The sequence below is a fragment of the Podarcis filfolensis genome, assembly GCF_964270895.1.
Source record: "Podarcis filfolensis genome assembly, chromosome: 18".
Classification (NCBI taxonomy): domain Eukaryota; kingdom Metazoa; phylum Chordata; class Lepidosauria; order Squamata; family Lacertidae; genus Podarcis; species Podarcis filfolensis.
In genome coordinates this window covers 6,385,086-6,409,455 of record NC_139622.1, presented here as the reverse complement: position 1 = coordinate 6,409,455, position 24,370 = coordinate 6,385,086, and the positions used below count along the sequence as shown (strand labels likewise).

Here is a 24,370-nt window from a genome sequence, read left to right as displayed (position 1 = left end):
ACGCCCCCCAAGCTACAAATCCCAGCACCCTTAGCAAGCAACAGTTCCCAGGATTCCATGGGAGAATAAGAATAAGAATAAATTTTATTTTTACCACGCCCTCCCCAGCCAGAGCCAGGCTCAGGGCAACTAACAACAGTAAAATTACAGTAAATTACTGTAAAATTACAGTAAAAACATAATGGGGGGGTCCAATTTAAAATACAGGTTAAAATGCAATTTAAAATGCAGCCTCATCAAAACCATAAGGGGAGGGAAACATAAGGGTCAGACTGAGTCCAAACCAAAGGCCAGGCGGAACAGCTCTGTCTTGCAGGCCCTGCGGAAAGATGTCAAGTCCCTCAGGGCCCTAGTCTCTTGTGACAGAGCATTCCACCAAGTTGGGGCCAGTACTGAAAAGGCCCTGGCCCTAGTTGAGACCAGTCTAACCACCTTGCAACTTGGGACCTCCAAAATGTTGTCATTTGTGGACCTTAAGAAGCCGCATGCTTTAAATGTACTGTGTAAGTGTGAGTCCTTCCCAGTCCCTAATGGAGATGCTAGGGGCATGAATTGCTGCATGCAAAGCAAAAATCCACATTGGGGGTCTGCTGCCCCTGGGGCTCCCGCCGCCTGAGGCAGTCGCCCCAGCTTGCCTCATGGGTTGGCCAGCCTTGATATCGGGGGCTGGACTGAGGAGGAATGGTGGGGGCCGCAGCCCCCCTTTTCCTGAACCTTCCCGAGAACAGGAAGACAGTATAGATTTAGAACAGTGGTTTGCAGAAGGTCACAGTTCAGAGGCTGCAGAGGGGAGAAGCTGGGAAATATTGGAAGAGGAACAACAACAAGAAGAAGTACCAGGGAGAGACAGCAGACACACTCAGTGTCCTTGGAAAGCGTTCCTGACCCACCTCCCTCTCCCAGGACCCGGCGTGCATTGAGAGTAGGAGAACAGAAAGCTCAGAGGCAGAAAGCACAGATCAGGCAACGCAGGGATGACGCAGAATAGGAGAGACGGAGGGGGTGGGACCTTACTTGGAGCAACGCCATTAACTAGGGGAGACTGCATTCCTTCGTCTCTCTCTGTAAATTATGAAATAAATTACTTGGTAAGAACTCCTCTTGTTTATCTGCTTATTGGCTGCCACCGTAGGAGGGATAGATTCCTTGAAGCCTGATGCTGACAAAGCATGAACTGTGTCCTATAGATGATAGATAGATAGATAGATAGATAGATAGATAGATAGATAGATAGATAGATATAGATAGACCCCGCCCTCCCCAACCAAGACCAGGCTCAGGGCAGCTAACACCAGATATAAAACAATTGATTGAAACACAACTTAAGATTAAAATACAACATTAAAATGCAGCTTCATTTCAGCAGAAATTCAACAACTTTTGGGGGGATGAAAACATCAAGTCTTCACCACGGCTAACTCTCCAGACTGGTCCTACGTGGGCCAGAAAAAAGCCAGGGAAGTCCCCAAGCAGGAGTTCCATCACAGAAGGAGAAAGGAAAAAGGAAAGAGGGGGAAGGGATCAAGTTAATTCCAAGCCAAAGGCCAGGCGGAACAACTCTGTCTTACAGGCCCTGCGGAAAGAAATCAGATCCTGCAGGGCCCTGGTCTCATGAGGCAGAGCGTTCCACCAGGCCGGGGCCAGTGTTGAAAAGGCCCTGGCTCTGGTTGAGGCTAATCTAACTTCCTTAGGGCCCGGGACCACTAGGGTGTTGCTATTTATGGACCTTGAGGCTCTCCGTGGGGCATACCGGGAGAGGTGGTCCTGTAGGTACGAGGGCCCTAGGCCGTGAAGGGCTTTAAAGGTCAAAAGCAGCACCTTAAATCTGACTGTACTCCACCGGGAGCCAGTGCAACTGGTAAAGCACTGGGTGAATGTGCTCCTATGGCAGGGACCCTGTAAGGAGCCTCGCTGCAGCATTCTGCACCCGCTGGAGTTTCTGGGACAGCTTCAAGGGCAGCCCCGCGTAGAGCGAATTACAGTAGTCAAGCCTGGAGGTGACCGTCGCATGGATCACTGTGGCCAGGTCAGGGCGGGACCTTCTTCTTAAAAAAATAACACCCCAAAAAAATAAACAGTAAGATTCCAGTCCTCATGCTTCTGGCTAAACACGGAATTAAATTGTAATGCAGCTTGGTGGTGGATGGGGGGGTGGCCTTCAAAATTAGCAGGAAAGCTGCTAATTTACCTCTCAGATCCCAGTTGCAAAGGACTGGATGAGACAGCTTCCCTCCACGGGAGAGCCTTTGTCCAACAATGCTAATGAATGCATATTAGAAGAGATTTCAGGAAGAGCTAAAAATGGAATTGCTTGGAACAATGCGGCCTAAAAAAAAAAAAAAAAGGAGATTTCCTGCTCTAATAGAATTAAAACCCCGGGAATCCAAGACAGGAAGTCCTGGTGATTGTTTAAGTTGCACAACTTGACCCGGGCTGACCTTGGAGGCTGCATGAGGACTCGTGGCGCGAGATCTGCTGACTCTTAGGAGTTCCTAATATTTGCTTGCACTTCTGCAACTTCCTTTTTACATCTGTAAAAGCCATATATGAATGCTGGTGCCAAATGTCTGCTCTGCTTTCCCTTCATGGTGACCCAGAAACTACAACTAATCCAGAATGCGGCAGCTAGACTGGTGACTGGGAGCGGCCGCCGAGACCATATACTGTATTTTTTGCTCCATAAGGCGCACCTAGTTACCCCATTCAGGACCAGGGAGTCCTAAGCTTCCTGGGCTTGTAAAAGGAGGCTCCAGGGGAACATTTAGGGAATTAGTCTTGTGTTCATATCCACTTACCACTGGTGCTGGCCCTGGACCACCTGCTTCAGTGGGGGCTTAGATCTCAGAATATCACTCGACAAGCAGCTCAACAGCCACAGCAGGCGCTGTAAGCCCCCAACAGTTTAACTGCAGCCCAAAAGGCACACTTCTCTATTCTCATCCGAGACAAATGAATGCCAGCGAAAATCTATGGATTGTTTGTCTGAAGCTGGGTCCTTGGAGCCCAAATGGCACAAGCTGAGGCCGAGGGATAAATCCGACCGTGTTCACAATTCACTTGGATTTGTCGAGCTGGAAGGGATCCCAAGGGTCATCTAGTCCAACTTCCGCAACGCCAAATAGTTCTTGACATCCAACCTCCTGATAAAAACATCTGCAGTTCTGAAGTGGAGCCTACCAGATTTCTGCAAACCGATAGCTGAACCGAAACACAGTCACGTTCAGAAATTTGCACTTCTGTGATCGCGGCAATGAGGTTTTCCAGCCAAGTCATGGGTGCAAGAATCCATATACTGTACTAGGTAAAGTGTGCCTAAGAGTGCATATATTAGTGAAAATAACCTACGAGATGCATCCTTATTAGGGGAAACTGCCTTGCAAAGATGTTCATTTTGGAGAGAATAGCATTCAGAGATGTGCACGTTAGGGTGAATTCGCATTAACACACCGGCGAATTTTCATTAGGGCTTCTCTCTTATTGTAAAGATTTGCAAACTGATAGGGAAACGTGGAATGAAAGGCGAACAAAAATGCATAGACTGGGCTAAAAGCGTGCATAGGAATGCATGTAACACACAGTATAGCATTATATTAGGGGGAAATACTTTTTTTTAAAAAAAGAGAAAAAAGTATACATACAGCAAATTTGCAGCAGCTGGAAAGTTCTGCAAGTCCGCCATCTGCCGGCAAGAAATGAGTTAGGCCAATTTGCTCACAAGATGTGCTTAAAGTTTCAGGAAACTCAGTTGAATGCAATGAGGCTCTCTCATGAGGAGACACATACAGTGGTACCTCGGGTTAAGTAGTTAATTCGTTCCGGAGGTCCGTACTTAACCTGAAACTGTTCTTAACCTGAAGCACCACTTTTGCTAATGGGGCCTCCTGCTGCCGCTGCACAATTTCTGTTCTCATCCTGAAGCAAAGTTCTTAACCCGAGGTACTATTTCTGGGTTAGCAAAGTCTGTAACCCGAAGCGTATGTAACCCGAGGTACCACTCTATAGGATTATTCCATGGACAGAATTCGTGACCAAGGGAAAGAGACGGTGGAAGAAGAGTGGAAGAAATTTAAAATTTATCTTAAGAACTGTTGTAAAATTGATGAGTGCTAAAATGTTATGGGTAATGTAAAACAGAATTGCAGTGACAAATAATTGGGTAAGAGAAAAAGGATTAAAGAAAGTGAATTATAAGTAATTGAAGTTAGGGGTTGCTGGAAAAGTTTAAAACAGGGATGCAGAAAAGGGAGGTATGGGGAAGTCGTTGAAATAAGGTTTAAGAAAAAGAGGTTATGAAATTATACGTGTTTGTATGTTTGTTTGTTTGTGTATTGTCAGTTGTGTTGTGTTTTAATATATGTTGGAAAATTAATAAAAAATTATTAAAAAAAAAATTATTCCATGGAGAATGAGAGCATTTTGGGTCTGCTTCACCTCCCCTGAGAGAGGTAGGATGATGATGATGATGATGGTGATGATGATGATGAAGATGAAGAAGAATTTATACCCCACCCATCTGACTGGGTTTCCCCAGCCACTCTGGGTGGCTTCCAACAAAAGATTAAAATGCAATAATTCATCAAATATTAAAAGTTTCCCTAAACAGGGCTGCCTTCAGATGTCTTCTAAAAGTCAGGTAGTTGCTTATTTCCTTGATATCTGAGGGAGGGTGTTCCACAGGGCGGGCGCCACCACTGAGAAGGCCCTCTGCCTGGTTCCCCGTAACCTCACTTCTCGCAGGGAGGGAACCACCAGAAGGCCCTTGGAGCTGGACCTCAGTGTCCGGGCAGAACGATGGGGGTGGAGATGCTCCTTCAGGTATACTGGACCGAGGCTGTTTAGGGCTTTCAAGGTCAGCACCAACACTTTGAATTGTGCTCAGAAACATACTGGGAGCCAATGGAGGTATTTCAGGACCAGTGTTATATGGTCTCAGCGGCCACTCCTGGTCACCAGTCTATCTGCCGCATTCTGGATTAGTTGTAGTTTCCAAGTCACCTTCAAAGGTAGCCCCACAGAGAGCGCATTGCGTAGTCCAAGCGGGAGATAACTAGAGAATAGGGCCCAGTAGTTATGAATCGAAAGGTTGTGTCTCATTTGTGAAACATTTTATGTTGGCATCAAACCATAAGTCGTATGCACTTAGCCATGAGTCGGTTAAAATATGGCTTCATCTGACAAACACCAACTAAAGGGGCAAATAACCTGAAGTAAATAAGTATGATTTATTCTGAAAGAACATTCAGGAAACTGTGGATCAGCTCCAAGGGCCTTCTGGCGGTTCCCTCAATGCAAGAAGTGAGGTTAGAGGGAATCAGGCAGAGGGCCTTCTCGGTGGTGGCGCCCGCCCTGTGGAAGCCCTCCCATCAGATGTCAAGGAGATAAGTAACTATACAGCCTTTAGAAGACATCTGAAGGCAGCCCTGTACATAGAAGTTTTTAATGTTTGATGCTTTATTGTGCTTTTTCATTGGTTGGAAGGTGCCTAGAGTGGCTGGGGCAACCCGGTCAGATGTGGCAGATAAATGAATAAATAGTGACCTCTTGTATCTTTCTGGCCTGGCTGCTGAAGACCTCTGCAGGGATGAGAAGAAACTTTGCTCACGCCCTGCCATTGACAGAAAGTGTCGGTAATGCACACAGGCGGTGCGCCAACAATTCTCCATATTAGCCTTGAGCAAACAGACGCCGTTGCCTCTTCTGTGTCTTAAAAGGGATGGGCACTGGTTTCACAAACGTCTGCTTCCTTCTCCACCCTGCAAGCGAAACTTAGGGGAGGGTCATAGCTCGGTGGCAGAGAACAGCTTTGCATGCAAAGGTCCCAAAGTTCAACCCCCACCCTCTCCAAACACCCTTGCCTGCAATGCAGTTTATTCGCCAAAGGAAAAGGAAAACTCTGTTGAATAAGGTTCAGGAGTAAACCCTACGCAAATCTGGAGTGGGGTGCTCTGGTTATTTCCCGCTTGGACTGCCTTCAGATGTCTTTCAAAAGTCAGATAGTTCTTTATTTCCTTGACAACTGATGGGAGGGCGTTCCACAGGGCAGGTGCCACTACCAAGAAGGCCCTCTGCCTGGTTCCCTGAACCTCACTTCTTGCAGTGAGGGAACAGCCAGAAGGTCCTCGGCGCTGGACCTCAGTGTCCGGGTTGGACGATGGGGGTGGAGACGCTCCTTCAGGTATACAGGACCGAGGCCATTTAGGGCTTTAAAGGTCAGCACCAACACTTTGAATTGTGCTCGGAAACGTACTGGGAGCCAATGCAGATCTCTCAGGACCGGTGTTATGTGGTCCCGGTGGCCACTCCCGGTCACCAGTCTAGCTGCCGCATTCTGGATTAATTGCAGTTTCCAGGTCACCTTCAAAGGTAGCCCCACGTAGAGCGCATTGCAGTAGTCCAAGTGAGAGATAACCAGAGCATGTACCACTCTGGTGAGACAGTCTGCAGGCAGGTAGGGTCTCAGCCTGCGTACCAGATGGAGCTGGTAGACAGCTGCCCTGGACACAGAATTAAGCTGCGCCTACGTGGACAGCTGTGAGTCCAAAATGACTCCCAGGCTGCGCACCTGGTCCTTCAGGGGCACAGTTACCCCATTCAGGACCAAAGGGTTTCAAAGGTCAGCACCAACACTTTGAATTGTGCTTGGAAGCGTATTGGGAGCCAATGTAGGTCTCTCAGGACCTTGCAGACCTCCTTCCAGCAACTCTTGCTGCCAAGCTGTTGCCAAACGTCTTTCTCTGCTTCTCCTTGGACCACACTGGCAAAGCCGAGAGCAGGGTCTTGTCGTCTGGGCAGCCCAGGTGCTCCAGACACACAGCCCAGGCTTGCACCCTCGGTGCTGCTAACACAGCAAAAACAACACAGGGGGTAGCAGTTATGAGTTACCGGTCTCTACAGCCTCAGCAGATGTTGTGATTCCCCAGCGGTTTGACTTCACCCTTGCAGGTGCACTCCATTGTTTTTGAGACAGCCAACATCAAGATATACCGTATTTTTTTGCTCTATAAGACTCACTTTTTCCCTCCTAAAAAGTAAGGGGAAATGTGTGTGCGTCTTATGGAGCGAATGCAGGCTGCGCAGCTATCCCAGAAGCCAGAACAGCAAGAGGGATCGCTGCTTTCGCTGCGCAGCGATCCCTCTTGCTGTTCTGGCTTCTGGGATTCAGAATATTTTTTTTCTTGTTTTCCTCCTCCAAAAGCTAGGTGCGTCTTGTGGTCTGGGGCGTCTTATAGAGCGAAAAATACGGTACTTTGTGTAGAACACATGGTGCTATCCTCAAGCAACATCAGTCTTTCTTTTTAAAAAATTATTATTTTATTAGGAATTTGAACAAAACATATTATTTTAAAACATATCATCCTTAATTCCCCCCCCCGTTCCCCTCCCTAAAACAACCCCCCTCCCCCTCCCCCCCCGACTTCCCTCAGCTCCAATCTCTGGTTTCTCTACAAATGCTATTCTCTGCACGTTACAAAATTGTATAAATCCTTCATTTATCTGACTGGTTATTGTCAATAAAAAGTTCGTGAGTGTTTCTTCAAAGCCTGCTAAGGAGTCTAGTTCACTTTGTTGCTTCTTTCAATACTTCGTAAAGGGTTCCCGCTCATCTTTAAAGTCACAGTTGTCCTTGTCCCGTAGTTTATATGTCAATTTTGCCAGTCCTGCGTAGTCCATCAGTTTCTCTTGCCATAGTTCTTTTACCGTGTAGTTTATTCAATAGTCACAGAAAGAGACAAAGGAATGCAGTCTCTCTTAGATAATGGCATTGCTCCATGTAAAGTCCCACCCCCCTCCATCTCTCCTATTCTACGTCACCCCTGCGCCGGCTGATCTGAGCTTTCTGCCTCTGAGCTTTCTGTTCTCCTACTCTTAATGCACGCCGGGTCCTGGGAGAGGGAGGTGGGTCAGGAATGCTTTCCAAGGACACTGAGTGTGTCTACTGTCTCTCCCTGGTACTTCTTCTTGCTGCTGTTCCTCTTCCAATATTCCCCAGCTTCTCCCCTCTGCAGCCTCCGAACTGTGACCTTCTGCAAACCACTGTTCTAAATCTTTTTTTAAAAAAAAAATAATTTTTATTAACTGGCCAATCACATCAAATTAAATCACATCACATAAATTCCAAATTAGAAAACAAATTTTTAAATTTTGTTGGGGGAACCCATACTTCAAGATCCAAAGGGGGATTCAGATCATCTTCTTATTACTGCGTTAATGTCCAAATCAGTCCCAATCAGTCCAAACAAAATTCATAATTCTATCCAGTCTTATCTTGGTGTTTCCACATCATATCTTGTTCATATAATTTCTATTTTTCCTTTACGATCTCTTCTGTTAGTCTCCTTAAGCCGATAAGCAAAATAATAATCCTGTGTGGATTTCCCGTTCCTCCACTAAGTCCAGATGGTTTCCATATATCTCCTTCGTAGATAACATCGCTCTTTCCATCATAAATTTGGCATTTGTCGCTCTTAAGTCCCACCGAGGAGTTGATCCACGATATGTAAACAACTCTATTTCTCTCTTTCTCCTCCCAGACCCAAGAGCTCCAACAATGCCTCCCAAAATGGCGACGGCATTTTTAACTGCGTCATTCCAAAACTCTTAGCTTTCCAGCTTCATCTTGAAACATTGCTATGGTTCGAAAGTTTATCTCCACACAACCTTAAATCCACAGCTTAAGTCCTTAGTCCACTGTTCTAAATCTATACCGTCCTTCCTCTTCTCTTATTTTGCGTTTTTGTTTTTGAGGCTTTTTCGGTTCATTTGTTTTTGTGAGTTTGTGGAACCCAGTTCAGCTACTGATTGATTGTGTGACTGCGGATATGGATAAAAGCCCCCCATCCAAACAGTGACAGGCAACAGGCAAGAAAAAACAATACTGTCTTATTTATTTAATAACATGCTACATTGATTATTAGGGACACAGGTGGCGCTGTGGGTTAAACCACAGAGCCTAGGACTTGCCGATCAGAAGGTCGGCGGTTCGAATCCCCGCAATGACGGGGTGAGCTCCCGTTGCTTGGTCCCAGCTCCTGCCAACCTAGCAGTCCGAAAGCACGTCAAAGTGCAAGTAGATAAATAGCTACCGCTTCAGAGGGAAGGTAAACGGTGTTTCCATGCGCTGCTCTGGTTCGCCAGAAGCGGCTTAGTCATGCTGGCCACATGACCCGGAAGCTGTACGCGGGCTCCCTCGGCCAGTAAAGCGAGATGAGCGCCGCAACCCCAGAGTCGGCCACGACTGGACCTAGTGGTCAGGGGTTCCTTTACCTTTACCTTACATTGATTATTGCTTTCATTTTGTGGATCAATGCTCTCATTAGATAGTAAAATTCATGTTAAATTGCTGTTTTAGGGGTTGTTTTTAAAAGTCTGGAAGGGATTAATCCATTTTGCATTCCTTTCTATGGAAAAGTGCGCCTCTGTTTTGGAACGCTTTGGTTTTGGAACGGACTTCCGGAACGGATTAAGTTTGAGAACCAAGGGACCACTGTATTCCCAGATGTATAGAAATTGAAAATATTTTAAATGTATAAGAATGTTGTTCTTTAAAAAATGAAAAATATGTTTTTAAAAAGAGAGAGAGAGAGAAACAGGGCACAGAGCAAGGTGGGTCCTGATCCTGCAAAACTCTCTTTATAGACTAAAGGAGGGATGCTGCCTGTGTTTGACATGAGGAGACGCTGTTCGAGGCCACAAGCACACCATCGCCCCCAGAAATTGTGCTTTCCTCTTTGCAAAGCAAGGAGGAAAAGAAAGTCTTTTTCTTCTTTCAGAGAGCAACACGTGCGAGCCAGCCGGAAAGGGGCCCCCGAGAGTGGGAGAGAGGAAGGAGCAAAGGGTCGAGGAGGGGGGAGATAGCATCCCCAGCAAGGAAAAGGGGGGAAGGGAGAATGCAATGGAATAACAGAAAAAGGTGGAGGGAGATTGTAATGTAGCAGAACTGGGAGGCGGAGGCATAAAGAGACTTAATACATTTGCAAGCCATCGCAGAGGACCTTTTGCAGGAAAGTGGAGTGGGGAAACTGAGAAACTCCCAAAGGAGCAAACGAGATGCAAGAATTGTTCCCAGGCTTTAAAAACAAAGTCTGAATCCAGACCCTCCTGAAATCACAGGACAAGCAAAGGGCATTTCAAAGAATTGTAGGGTTGGAAGAGACCAGTCCAACGCCCGACCCCGTGCAATGCGGAATCACAGCTAAAATAAAGTGAACAGTATTGTACCATATCATCGACTGCAGATCGAAATTCAGAAGCGAATCAGTCAGCCGCCTGCAACCGATAACAGCCTGTGTGCTGTAGTGGTTAAGAGCGGTAGTCTCGTAATCTGGGGAACCGGGTTCGCTTCCCCGCTCTTCCACATGCAGCTGCTGGGTGACCTTGGGCCAGTCACACTTCTTTGAAGTCTCTCAGCCTCACTCATCTCACAGAGTGTTTGTGGTGGGGGAGGAAGGAAAAGGAGATTGTTAGCCGCTTTGAGACTCCTTCGGGTAGTGATAAAGCGGGATATCAAATCCAAACTCTTCTTGTAGGCCAAATATCAGCCAGAAAAGAAAATTGTCATTGAAGGGAGGAGGAGTGTGCATGGGGTAGATGGATTGCCCAGAATTGTTTAGGAGGGAAGTGCACAGAGTTTTTCAGCTTTCCCCCTATAACTTTTTGTACACGTTTTGTATGTTTCCGAGCACAGTTCAAAGTGTTGGTCCTGACCTTTAAAGCTCCAAACAGCCTCAGTCCTTTATACCTGAAAGAGAGTCTCCACTCCCATCATCCAGCCCAGACACTGAGGTCCAGCTCCGAGGGCCTTCTGGTGGTTCCCTCGTTGCGAGAAGTGAGGTTACAAGGAACCAGGCAGAGGGCCTTCTTGGTGGTGGCACCCGCCCTGTGGAACACCCTCCCATCAGATGCCAAGGAAATAAACAACTACCCTATTTTTAGAAGACATCTGAAGGCAGCCCTGTTTAGGGAAGTTTTTAATATTTAATGCTATATTGTTTTTAACACTTGATTGGGAGCCGCCCAGAGTGGCTGGGGAAACTCAGCCAGATGGGTTGGGTATAAATAACAAATGATTATTACACGATAAGGATCCCGTGATTTACCAGGATCAGCTGGGGATCTACCAGTAGATCACGATCTACCGGTTGGACACCCCGATATACATTATTTACACAATAGGTTCTGTCTGATTGGCTGATTCTGCTTCAATCCTGGAGCCTGACTGGGCTGCTCCTGCAGGCCAATCAGTTGTTGCATTCTAGGATCCTACCTGCAGAGACATCACCTTGCCAACAAAGGTCTGTATAGTAAAAGCTATGGTTTTCCCAGTAGTGATGTATGGAAGTGAGAGCTGGACCATAAAGAAGGCTGATCGCCGGAGAATGGATGCTTTTGAATTCTGGTGCTGGAGGAGACTCTTGAGAGTCCCATGGACTGCAAGAAGATCAAACTTCTCCATTCTGAAGGAAATCAGCCCTGAGAGCTCACTGGAAGGACAGATCCTGAAGCTGAGGCTCCAATACTTTGGCCACCTCATGAGAAGAGAAGACTCCCTGGAAAAAACCCTGATGTTGGGAAAGATGGAGGGCACAAGGAGAAGGGGACGACAGAGGACGAGATGGTGGGACATTGTTCTCGAAGCTACAAACATGAGTCTGACCAAACTGCGGGAGGCAGTGGAAGACAGGAGGGCCTGGCGTGCTCTGGTCCAGGGGGTCACGAAGAGGTGGACATGACTAAACGACTCAACAACAACAACACCTGCCTATTGTTGTAGGACCCAAGCTTAGAGCATAACTCTGTGATTCTATGAAATGCTAGAAACCTTCTTTCCAAAATGAAAGGCAGGGAACCAGACGTGATGCTTCGTTTGGGGGTGGGGGAATTGTCCCCTGTTCCAGGACTGAAACCGAGCAGGTGGGAGAATGCTCTGCTGACACTCAGAGGTACCTTTTACTCAAGGCATTCCAGTGGTGGAAACTGCAGATACGAAAACCCTCTTGCAGTCCACCCACAGAGCTGAAACAACAGCGACATTTTCCCCCTGGGGGAGAGATGCAATGCTGGAGGCGGAAGAGGCCGAGTGCCAGCAGAGCGCATGGCAAGCGTAGCCAGAGGCTGCTCCTGTTGCAGAGACGTGGGTGAGGATGCTGAAAACTGGTCGTGGAGCAGAGGAGAAGACAGACGAAAAGGGTCAACCCGCAAGACCAGGAGTTTTCTGGCTCTGGCGCGCAGACTGTGAAGCTTGCCAGAGCCCCACGAGAAGCAAGCCCTCGCTCATAAAAATTATGCGTGCCACAGAGAAAACAGACGGAGAAAAGTTTGTCTCCCTCTCTAAAACACGTGGACATACGTAGTATAACAATACGTGGTATGTTGTTGTTGAGTTGTTTAGTCGTGTCCGCCTCTTCGCGACCCCATGGACCAGAGGACGCATTTGCTGACTTCTACTTTTAAAGCAAAAAAAATTTTTTTCTTCCAGTAGCACCAGTAGCAAAGCAAATTTTTTTTGCTTTGACTATGGCAGACCAACACGGCTACCTATCTGTAACTTCTACTTTTAACTTAGACAGCATCTTAAAAAGCAGAGACATCACCTTGCAAACAAAGATCCGTATATTTAAAGCTATGGTTTTCCCAGTAGTGATGTATGGAAGTGAGAGCTGGAACATAAAGAAGGCTGATCGCCGGAGAATGGATGCTTTTGAATTCTGGTGCTGGAGGAGACTCTTGAGAGTCCCATGGACTGCAAGAAGATCAAACCTCTCCATTCTGAAGGAAATCAGCCCTGAGTGCTCACTAGAAGGACAGATCATGAAGCTGAGGCTCCAAGACTTTGGCCACCTCATGAGAAGAGAAGACTCCCTGGAAAAGACCCTGATGTTGGGAAAGATGGAGGGCACAAGGAGAAGGGGACGACGGAGGACGAGATGGTGGGACAGTGTTTTTGAAGCTACCAGCATGAGTTTGACCAAACTGCAGGAGGCAGTGGAAGACAGGAGTGCCTGGCGTGCTCTGTTCAGGGGTCACCAAGAGTCGGACACGACTAAACATAGCTGTCAACGTTTCCCTTTTTTAAATCCCTTATTTCGAATAGGATTCCTCGCAAGAAAAGGGGAAAGCTGACAGCGATGCGACTAAACAACAACAACTTTTAACTATGGATCGTTTCGGCGACTCATGGAAAAGAGGAGACGTCCTGGGAAAAGAGGACATATGGCAACCGGGCATGCCCTGGGATCTCTCTGCAGAACCTGGAAGGTTCACCTCCCACGCTGCGTTCTGCGAACCAATTTTGCACCCAGAGAAAGTGGGGAGAAAGAGGAATGGAAATGAAGGGTGCGCGCACCCCACTACCCGGCCCAGGTAGCTCAAGAAGGACTTCTGGCAATGTGCCTTGTCTGCTTTGAGATTGGGGGGGGGGGGACGGACGGGTCTCCCTTACTTAGACCCACATCCCTCCCGCTTCTCAAAGGCTGCTCAGGGGCTGATCAAGGAATGCGCTTTCCTCGCCCCCCTTTCCCTCCCTCGCCCCCATCCCTCTACTTTGCGCCCTCCTATTTCTCCTGGCTTCCCCATTGGCTGCTTCGTAGGTAGCCCTGCGCAATGGTTGGTTGGCTGCCTGGCCTGTCACCCTCCCCCCGTCTCCTCACCGCCCCCCCCCCACCGCCACCTCCAGCCCTCTTTGAATTTGAAACTTGCCTCTGTGTTGCAAAAAGCATCGAGTAACAACCTTGGACTCCGGATGAGAGAGAGAGAGATCGCGGCTAGCAGAAAGCGAGCCTTGGCCAAGTTGAGACATTGTCTTTCAATTAAGGGTATCTGCAACATCTTTTTAAAACAAACAAACAAGCCCCAAAGAATCCTCCTTTTCCTCAAGCGGATCTTTGAGGTTAAGAAGAGGCGGATTGGAGGGTCTTGCTTAGGGGGACCCGTTTGGAGAAGACCCGGAGGGGGTCTGCGGCTCATGTGGAAGGATCAGACCAGGTAAGAGGCAGCAGGAGAGCGCGCGCGCGCGCGCTTGCCCCGGGGCAGCCGGGTTCCCACGAAACCCGAAGGGCTGGCGACTGGACAGACTTGGAGTGGCTGGGCTAAGGCGCACTTCCTTCTTGTCTAGATGCCAAGACGGGAGGCTGTGAGCCAGGAAAAATGTGGCTCTGCAGTGGTTTTTGGGTGGTTTGCTGATGGCCATGGCTTTGCTTTCTGTAAAATAGTTTATTTTGGAAGGGAAGGAGGGAGAAGGAAGGAAGGAGGAAGAGAGAAGGGAGGAAAGAAGAAAGGAAGGAGGGAGGGAGACGAAAGAGAGAAGGAAGGGGGGAAAGAAAGAGGAGAAGAACGAAAGGGAAAGAGTAGAAAAGATAATAGAATTGTAGAGCTAAAAGGGACCACGAGGGTCATCCAGCCCAACCCGCTGTAATCCAGGTAAGGTAAAGGTAAAGGGACCCCTGTCCATTAGGTCCAGTCATGACCGACTCTGGGGTTGTGGCGCTCATCTCACTTTACTGGTCGAGGGAGCCGGTGTTTGTCCGCAGACAGTTTTTCCAGGTCATGTGGCCAGCAGGACTAAGCCGCTTCTGGCGAACCAGAGCAGCGCACGGAAACGCCGTTTACCTTCCCGCCAGAGCGGTACCTATTGATCTACTTGCATTTTGACGTGCTTTCGAACTGCTAGGTTGGCAGGAGCAGGGACCGAGCAACGGGAGCTCACGCCGTGGCGGGGATTCGAACCGCTGACCTTCTGAATGGCAAGCCCTAGGCTCAGTAGTTTAACCCACAGCGCCACCAAAATCTCCACTAAAGCATCCATGACAGACAACCATCTAACCCCTGCTATGGCCACAAGGTCTTACCCGCTGTCTCCAGGTATAATGCAAACAATAACTTGGCATTTCAAAGAATCATCAAATTTTAGAGTGGGGAGGGATCCCGCGGGTCATCTAGCCCAACCCATGAATCTGCTTTGCCCAACGCAGGGCTCAAACCCACGACCCTTGAGATTAGGAGTTACCTGCTCTCCCGACTTAGCTGCTATCCCCAGAAACACTTTAGTGGTTCTGCTGACCCTTGAAGCAAACAGGCAGGTGTCCATCAAGCTGGCCAGGAGCAAATGGGAGCTCATTTCTGAAGAAGAGGGGCAGAAACATTTTCAAGTTGCAATCAGTGAGCTGGAAAGAACCTCAAAAGTTTAGCTGTGGGGTTCCTAAAGTGTGGTCTGTAAACTTCATGCAGGTGGTTCCATGATATGCCTGCAAATTTGTGGATGAAGGCGGGATTTTTAATTGTGGTTTTTATGGCTTCTTTCAATTCCCACGTAGCTTTTCATCGCATGCATTTTGAATTCTGTGGAATCGCAGTTGCTGCCGCAGCAGGCAGAAAAATCTTGAAGTGGTCTGCAAAGACCCTTAGCGATTTTAAAGCGGGAGTTTGAGGGACACGGGTGGCGCTGTGGGTTAAACCACAGAGCCTAGGACTTGCCAATCAGAAGGTCGGCGGTTCGAATCCCCACGACGGGGTGAGCTCCCGTTGCTCGGTCCCTGCTCCTGCCAACCTAGCAGTTCGAAAGCACGTCAAAGTGCAAGTAGATAAATAGGTACCGCTCTGGCAGGAAGGTAAACGGCATTTCCGTGCGCTGCTCTGGTTTTGCCAGAAGCGGCTTAGTCCTGCTGGCCACATGAACCGGAAAAACTGTCTGCGGCAGCGAACAAACGCCTGCTCCCTCGACCTTTACACCCCAGAGTCGTTTGCGACTGGACTTAATTGTCAGGGGTCCCTTTACCTTTACCTTTAAGAGAGGCATAGGTAAACTTGGCCCTTCCTTCAGATGTTTTGGGACTACAACTCCCATCATCCCTAGCTAACAGGACCAGTGGTCAGGGATGATGGGAGTTGTAGTCCCAAAACATCTGGAGGGCCGAGTTTGCCTATGCCTGTTGTAAGAGGAGGACAGGAGGACAAAGAAGGGTGCATCTGGGGATGTGCAGAGTGCCTTGAAGGAACCATGGGAGCCAACACATAGTGTCAGGGCCCAACCTCATGAAGTAGTTATCGAGAAACCACAGCCAACCTCCGGCAGCTGGTATTAGGGCTTCTAAACGAACATGGCAGTTAAGCTGTTAATTGCTTTTAAATTTATTTTTATTTGTTTGTTTTATAAAAAGTCATACACCTCTTGACAGTAAGAGGGGAGGATGGAAGACTCAAAGCAGTTTAGAAAAAGATAGAACTGTATAATTATTATTATTATTATTATTATTATTATTATTATTATTATTATTATTATTATTTAAAGAATCACAACCCCAATTTAAAACACACAAAATTGAAATTACCTCAGCTTTCTAAGCATTGAAATTACCTCAGCTTTCCAAGCATTGGGGGGTGGGGGGGGGCTTGACTAAACAAAAATGTTTTTTTATGGAGAAGGCGCTATTTCAATAGCAATTTCATTAGGCAGGGAGTTCCAAAGTACAGTATTATGTGGCACTTGTGCCAATTTTGCTGATCAAAGCAGTATATATAAAAGGGACCTAAGATCCGTACGTATGTTTGTGAAAGGAGCGAGCTTCTGCTGATGTGTGGACATGGCGCCTCTGAGCACGTACAAAGTGTTTTTACTCCCTGGTTGGGGGGGGTTAAATAAGAAACAATGCAAGGACAGTGACTCTGAGCATGAGTTTTCTGCTCCAGAGTTACGTATTTGCTGCAAACAAGAGGAAGCACCGGAAGGATGCATGTGGGAGGCAGAAAAGGAGAAGAACATTCAAAATACACAAACACCTGTTTTTTTAAAGAAAATATTAAGCTCTCACAGATTTGGATGGGGTGACGTGGCCGCTTGTAATTTGAGTGCAGAATACAAACATGTATATAAACGAGTGCGTAAAAAATCGCCAGACCCAATTGAAACACCAGCTACTGCAACTTGTACACAAAATTTAAACGTTGAGAACAGCGTGGAGCAGACAGAATTACCCTCCTCAGTTAGAATTTAGAAAATCACACAGTTTAAAAGTCGGCACCCTGAGTTTAACGGCGGTTGCTAAGGAATTTGCAGGTTCTGCTTTCGCCAGCTTGTTTTCACCCGCAAAGGAGCACCCAGGGCTGAGATCGTAATTACGATCCTAATCGCCAAAATCAAAAGTAAACACCGTTTTGCATCTGGATATTCATTCGGCGTTTTAATCCTCCCAGCAGCAAGTTTGTTGTTGTTGTTGCTTAGTCGTTTAGTTGTGTGCGACTCTTCGTGACCCCCTGGACCAGAGCACGCCAGGCCCTCCTGTCTTCCACTGCCTCCCGCAGTTTGGTCAAACTCATGTTAGCAGCTTCGAGAACACTGTCCCACCATCTCGTCCTCCGTCGTCCCCTTCTCCTTGTGCCCTCCATCTTTCCCAACATCAGGGTCTTTTCCAGGGAGTCTTCTCTTCTCATGAGGTGGCCAAAGTCTTGGAGCCTCAGCTTCAGGATCTGTCCTTCCAGTGAGCTCTCAGGGCTGATTTCCTTAAGATAGCAGCAAGTTAAGGTAACCCAAAAGGATGACTCGCTGTTTAGCAACCAAGTGCTGATTCCTCTTCTGAGCAAATAATCGTCTCAGGTTGTCCTTTCCGAAAGCTTGTCCCTAAATTCCATTGGGTAGAGAGGCTTCAGTTGGCTCAAGCCTATGCATGGCCTACTCAGGAGAAAGGCTGACTGCAGCCACACAACACAACGCTAAGGTGTGTTTGCTCTGAATCAAGTCCCAGTTCCATTCATTCATTCATTCATTCATTCATTCATTCATTCATTCATTTTACCATATTTTTTGCTCTATAAGACTCACTTTTTCCCTCCTAAAAAGTAAGGGGAAATGTGTGCGCATCTTATGGAGCGAATGCAGGCTGCGCAGCTATCCCAGAAGCCAGAACAGCAAGAGGGATTGCTGCTTTCGCTGCGCAGCGATCCCTCTTGCTGTTCTGGCTTCTGAGATTCAGAATATTTTTTTTTCTTGTTTTCCTCCTCCAAAAACTAGGTGTGTCTTGTGGTCTGGTGCGTCTTATAGAGCGAAAAATATGGTATTTGTATGCAGCCTTTGAACACACAGAGCGGCTTACAACAAAGGAACAGAGATGCACTTTCATCAAATGCTACCCCCAAAATATGTCATAATAACGTAGCAGAACAATAGCAAAGTAAACATTTCACAATAACAGCCTGGGCTTTTCTTTTTCCCCAGCCAGATCTCACTGGAACTCAGTTCTGGCCCCTCTCCGGTGGGCGCCGTTCTAATAGAAAGAGAGAGGCATTCACGGTGAGTTCTGGCACCTCTTTTTCTAGAAAAATAGCTAAACAGAAAGAATAACATACAAAAGGCCACATGTCAATCTTCTTCTTCCTTGGCAATCCCTTGTAGCTGAGTAAGATTATCTAAGGTTACCAGATTTTTTTCAATGAAACTGGGGACACTTTTCAACTAAAATGGATTTTGTATGGGGACTGATTTGTAAATCTGGGGACTGTCCCCGGGAAACAGGGACGTCTGGTAACCTTACCATAAACACAGTTTTAACAATGAGTCCGTAACTGACTGCGGAGGCCAATTCTGGATCCACACGTCCTTCCACGGTGGGGACAGAGGTTTCCGGGCGGGAATTGATCCCGGTTAAGGTTTGCCAAGCGTGCCTTCCTCCTAGCACGTTTCTCCCTTTTGCCCTGAGTTTGAGCGTCTTCAAAACCCACGACACCTTTGGTAAAGGCTGTTCTCCAACTGGAGCGCTCGCAGGCCAGTGTTTCCCAGTTGTTGGTGTTTATGCTACATTTTTAAAGGTTTGCCTTGTCTTTAAACAGCAAAGCAGAAAGAATGACATACAAAAAGCCACATTTCAATACTATAAATATAGCAATGTTACTTGCCCTCCTGCTCTGGACGGTAGGACTCGAACCCATGGCTTCTAGTTACAAGAGAGGAGATTCCGATTCAACATCAGGAAGAACTTTCTGACAGTAAGAGCAGTTCAACAGGGGAAAGATGGGGGACTCTCATCCGTTGGGGGTTTCCAAGCAGAGGTTGGACGGCCATCTGTCATGGATTCTTTAGTTGTGATTCGCGCCTTCCAAGGGGGCTCACCTAGATGACTCTTTGGGTTCCCTTCCAACTCTACAGTTCTGTGATTCTAGGATTCTACTGAAACAATGTGCAGCACCCAGTTGCAAGAAGCTTCACAGTTTCGGTGCTTCAGGTTCAGCGTCCATATGTAAGGTTACCAGATTTTTTCAATGAATCCGGGGACACTTTAACTATTAAATAAATAAATACTACACTTTCGGGATAAGGACACGGGTGGCGCTGTGGGTTAAACCACAGAGCCTAGGACTTGCTGATCAGAAGGTCGGCAGTTCGAATCCCCGCGATTGGGTGAGCTCCCGTTGCTCGGTCCCTGCTCCTGCCAACCTAGCAGTTCGAAAGCATGTCAAAGTGCAAGTAGATAAATAGGTACCACTCTGGCGGGAAGGTAAACAGCGTTTCCGTGCGCTGCTCTGGTTCGCCAGAAGCGGCTTAGTCGTGCTGGCCACATACCCGGAAGCTGTACGCCAGCTCCCTTGGCCAATAAAGCGAGATGAGCACCGCAACCCCAGAGTCGGCCACGACTGGACCTAATGGTCAGGGGTCCTTTATATGTTCAGGACATTGATGCTGCAGCAATGGCAGTGACAGAGGGTGGCTGCCACCTTGACCTCAACCGCCACGTTTCCCCTTCCTCCAAGGCTTCTATCTCCTTCATCCACAAGCCTGGGCGGCTCCTGAGTTGTTGGTTCTTCAGTGGTGGGTCAGTGGTGTGCGGTGGGTCAGGCATGGAAGGCGGAGAAGGAGGGCCGAGAGCAGTGGCAGTGAGGCCCCAATCCCATTCCTACTTGTGTGCAAGCAGGAGAGGGCGGGGATCCATCAGCTGGGAATGGAGGTTTCCCGTTGCCTAACTGAGAGATCCCTGCCCCGCTCCTGCTTGCACGCAAGTAATAATAATAATATAATAAATTTTATTTATATCCCGCCCTCCCCAGCCGAAGCTGGGCTCAGGGCGGCTAACAACAATCAAAATAATCCAACATTCTAAAAACATTCATTATAAAATTAATTAAAATCAAATTGATGGCAACCATTAAGCAAAATTCTGTGCAGATTGCCAGAGGAGGGGGTCAGGCTGCGCCCTGACCAAAGGCCTGGTGGAACAGCTCTGTCTTGCAGGCCCTGCGGAAAGATGTCAGGTCCCGCAGGGCCCTAGTCTCTTGTGACAGAGCGTTCCACCAGATTGGAGCCGCGGCCGAGAAAGCCCTGGCTCTAGTTGAGGCCAGCCTAACCTCTCTGTGGCCTGGGATCTTCAGGATGTTTTTATTTGCAGACCGTAAATTTCTCTGTGGGACATGCCAGGAGTAGGAGATGGGAGGCTGCTCCGATAGGCAGTGTGAAGCCTCCCTTCACAGCTTAGTTGCTGGGGTCAAGGAAGGTGGAGGCAGCCCAGAAGCTGCATCTGAGAGCCCTTGAACCACCATCATATGGGGACTTCTGAGCAGCTCCTGAAGCCAGCCAGAGCCAACTGCTTCAGGCTGCTGAGACTGCCGCTATTGCATTTCCCGGGGACATTAGATGAAATCCGGGGACATTCCGGGGATGGAATTTGTCCGGGGACTTATTCACAAATCCAGGGACTTTCCGGGAAACGGGGACGTCTGGTAGCCCTACTCTAGAGGTCTGTTTTATTGCAAATTCCTGATGGTTTTGTGCTTTGGGAGCAGCCAGCCATGTTCCCAATTTCAGCGCTGCTTGCTCCTGCCAGAGATCTGGGGCAGTCACACTGCTTCAATTCCAGTCAGCACATTTCCTGCCGATATATCCTGTGCTCAGAAGAAATCCCCCTTTAATTGCGTCACCTGTTTTCTCGCTGCGCAGGAAAAGAGGTTCAGGGGTTAAGCTTCAGCGGACGATCACACAAACTTGTGAATCGTTCACCTTTGACTCGCCTTCCTGGCCCTCCTGTTGCAAAGAGAGCTTCCAAATCGTGCCTCCCGGGTGCAAGAAAGTGTGCGTTTAATTTATTAACTGCCATATCACTCAGGTTTGGGAGCAGAGGGGTCCTCAGGTTGAGGATTCGGAGGTCAAATCCCAACTCAGATCGCCAAACCAGATTGGAAAACAAACGTCACGGCTCAGGAAAGCTGCCACGGGACGCTGCTTTGCCGACGTGATTTATGGCCCAATCTGCTATGACGCCTAATATTTCGCCTAATATTGGTGTAACTAATTGGCTCATTAGCGGGAATATTTATGCAGCTCCAGAGCACAGCAAGTTGGCCTTCCATGGAACGGCTTCCTCCTTCAATTGTCAGCCTGCACTTGCAATCTTAGCCGGGTTTTCCAGAAAGCTCAACTTTGCCAGCAGCACAGTCGCTGTAATGGCTTTAGGGGTTGCTTGTGCGTAAATAGCCGCCGCTCTGGGCTAGGTTGGCTGGTTAAACCATTTCTCGCCAGACAGCCATCCACTCCGTGGCTGTTCAGTCGCTGGCAGAATCCGTCAGTGGGCGTTTCTTAAACCTTTTCCAACATAAAAGTTGTTTGACGCCCAGTCTCCTCCTACTCTCCCTGCGTGGAAGTCTTCTGCGCAGGGAGGGCGTGGGTAGCGGAGGACCTGTGCTCTCCCCGCTGGTGTCCAGTGAAGAGTCCCGGAGCCTGCTCTCTGCTTCCCCCATTGGCCCCCCTCTATCCCTGGTGTAGCGCTGATTTTCTTCCCCAACAGGAGACTTGCCTCTCTCCCTGCTTGGCCCCTCTCCAGCATCGCTGTGGAGCCTCGCCTCCTCCTCTAGTTCCGATGGCAGTTCCCTGACAGTCGCAGAAGGGCTAGTCCAACCCCCTGCTGGCTTCAGGGCTTCCAGTGCAACCACAACATCCCTGACAGGTAGCTGTCCCAGAGGGCCAATCACCTCCCAAGGAAACCTATTCCGTTGTTGAACAGCTATTAATAATAATAATAATAAAATAATAATAAATTTTTATTTGTATCCCGCCCTCCCCGGCCAAAGCCGGGCTCAGAGCATCTAACAACAGGTAAAAACAGCACAGTGTACATAAAATCACGCAGTTAATTAAAATACGTTCCAGAATCAATTCAGAATCAAATTAATGGCAACCATCGGATTAGAGTTCTGTGAAGATTACAGAAGGAGGGGGTCAGACTGCCTTGGCCAAAGGCCTGGCGGAACAGCTCCATTTTGCAGGCCCTGCGGAAAGGTGTCAAGTCCCGCAGGGCCCTGGTCTCTTGTGACAGAGCGTTCCACCAAGTTGGGGCCAATACTGAAAAGTCCCTGGCTCTGGTTGAGGCCAGCCTAACCTCCCTGTGGGACCTCCAAGATGTTTTTATTTGAAGACCATAAGGTCCTCCGTGGGACATACCAGGAGAGGCGGTCCCGTAGGTACGAGGGTCCTAGGCCGTATAGGGCTTTAAAGGTTAAAACCAGCACCTTGAACCTGATCCTGTACTCCACCGGGAGCCAGTGCAGCTGGTATAGCACTGGGTGAATGTGATCCCGTTGCGAGGACCCTGTAAGGAGTCTCGCCGTGGCATTCTGCACCCGCTGGAGTTTCTGGGTCAGTCTCAAAGGCAGCCCCACAATAATCAAGTCTGGAGGTGACCGTCGCGTGGATCACAGTGGCTAGGTCAGGGCGAGAGAGGTGAGGAGCCAACTGCTCTTGTCATTGGAAAAGCATTTCCTAATGTTCAGCCAAAATCTGCTGGATTTATAGAGTTCTCCATGGGGAATTCTATAAGCACAGCCGATCCCAGCAAACAACAGCACTCAAATTCAGTACCTATCAGCTGATTGGTGCTGACTCAAAGCACTCGGCTGTCATGTAGAATTTCTACAGGGAGCAGCACAGCACAGCCAATCCCAGTAGCCAAAGCAGAATCTGAAGGCAGTGCGGTGTAGTGGTTAAGAGCGGTTGTCTCGTAATCTGGTGAACCGGGTTTGCTTCCCCGCTCCTCCACATGCAGCTGCTGGGTGACCTTGGGCTAGCCACACTTCTCTGAAGTCTCTCAGCCCCACTCACCTCACAGAGTGTTTGTTGTGGGGGAGGAAGGGAAAGGAGAATGTTAGCCGCTGTGAGACTCCTTAAAGGGAGTGAAAGGCGCGATATCAAATCCAAACTCTTCTTCTTCTTCTGCCCGCCCATCAGGGATCATCTCTGACTTCAAGCCTGCTGGGATCAGCTGCATTACAAGATTCCGTAGCACAGCTGATCCCTGCAGAGAGCAGAGTTTGAAGTCGGTGCCGATTAGCTGCCTGGAGGCAACTTCCAGCTGTTCCTTTGCAACATAGTCTGTAGAGCAAACTCACCTCAACTGAAAAGGTGACCCATCAAATTGGGTCTTCAATACAGTCATACCTCGGGTTACAGACGCTTCAGGTCGCGTGATTTCGGGTTGCGCACTGCGCCGAACCCGGAAGTACCGGAACGGGTTACTTCCGGGTTTCGTGCATGCACAGAAGCACTAAATTGTGGCGCTGCAGGTTGCAAACGCTGCAGGTTGCGAACGTGCCTCCCGCACGGATCACATTCGCAACCCAAGCGTCCACTGTACTGGATACAGTGCTCTACATGGGGCTACCTTTGAAGGTGACCTGGAAACTAATCCAGAATGCAGCAGCTAGACTGGGGACTGGGAGCAGCCGCCGAGACCACATAACACCGGTCTTGAAAGACCTACATTGGCTCCCAGGACGTTTCCGAGAACAATTCAAAGTGTTGGTGCTGACCTTTAAAGCCATAAATGACCTCGGTCCAGTATACCTGAAGGAGTGTCTCCATCCCCATCGTTCTGCCTGGACGTTGAGGTCCAGCGCCGAGGGCCTTCTGGCGGTTCCCTCACTGCGAGAAGCCAAGTTACAGGAAACCAGGCAGAGGGCCTTCTCGGTGGTGGCGCCCTCCCTGTGGAACGCCCTCCCACCAGATGTCAAAGAGAACAACAACTACCAAACTTTTAGAAGACATCTGAAGGCAGCCCTATTTAGGGAAGCTTTTAATGTTTGATGTATTACTGTATTTTAATATTTGGTTGGAAGCTGCCCAGAGTGGCTGGAGAAGTCCAGCCAGATGGGCGGGGTATAAATAAATTATTATTATTATTATTATTATTATTATTATTATTATTATTATTATGCATACAGAGCTCTAGTCCTACCCCCAAAACGAACTTAATTCATGTTCAGTTCCGCTGGGGCTGCTTTCAAGGGGAGGTCCGGAGATCTTTGAACGAATTCAGCAAACTCGTTCATTCAAAGCTGAGCCAGCCCTCGTTCCTCGGGACAAACCACACGCATCTGGGTTTGGCAACAGTATGGATGGAGGTGGTCA

The 24,370-nt window shown here is 48.3% G+C and overlaps 1 protein-coding gene across 4 annotated transcripts in view; it reads left to right on the top strand.

Annotated features, from left to right (window-relative positions):
* The first annotated feature begins 13,722 nt into the window (after positions 1-13,722).
* Positions 13,723-24,370, top strand: part of TNFAIP8L1 (TNF alpha induced protein 8 like 1) — a 155,847-nt gene continuing 145,199 nt past the window's right edge. For 2 of the 4 annotated variants that reach the window (XR_014543364.1, XM_083594949.1), the window contains exon 1: positions 13,729-13,811. Coding sequence is in view for 1 of the 4 variants with exons in the window: in XM_083594949.1 (XP_083451075.1) it covers positions 13,739-13,811 (73 nt within the window). In the remaining 3 variants the exon portion in view is untranslated. Of the gene's footprint in view, positions 13,981-18,202; positions 18,278-24,370 lie in introns of all 4 variants that reach the window. The other 2 variants (XM_083594951.1, XM_083594950.1) reach the window with 2 other exon arrangements.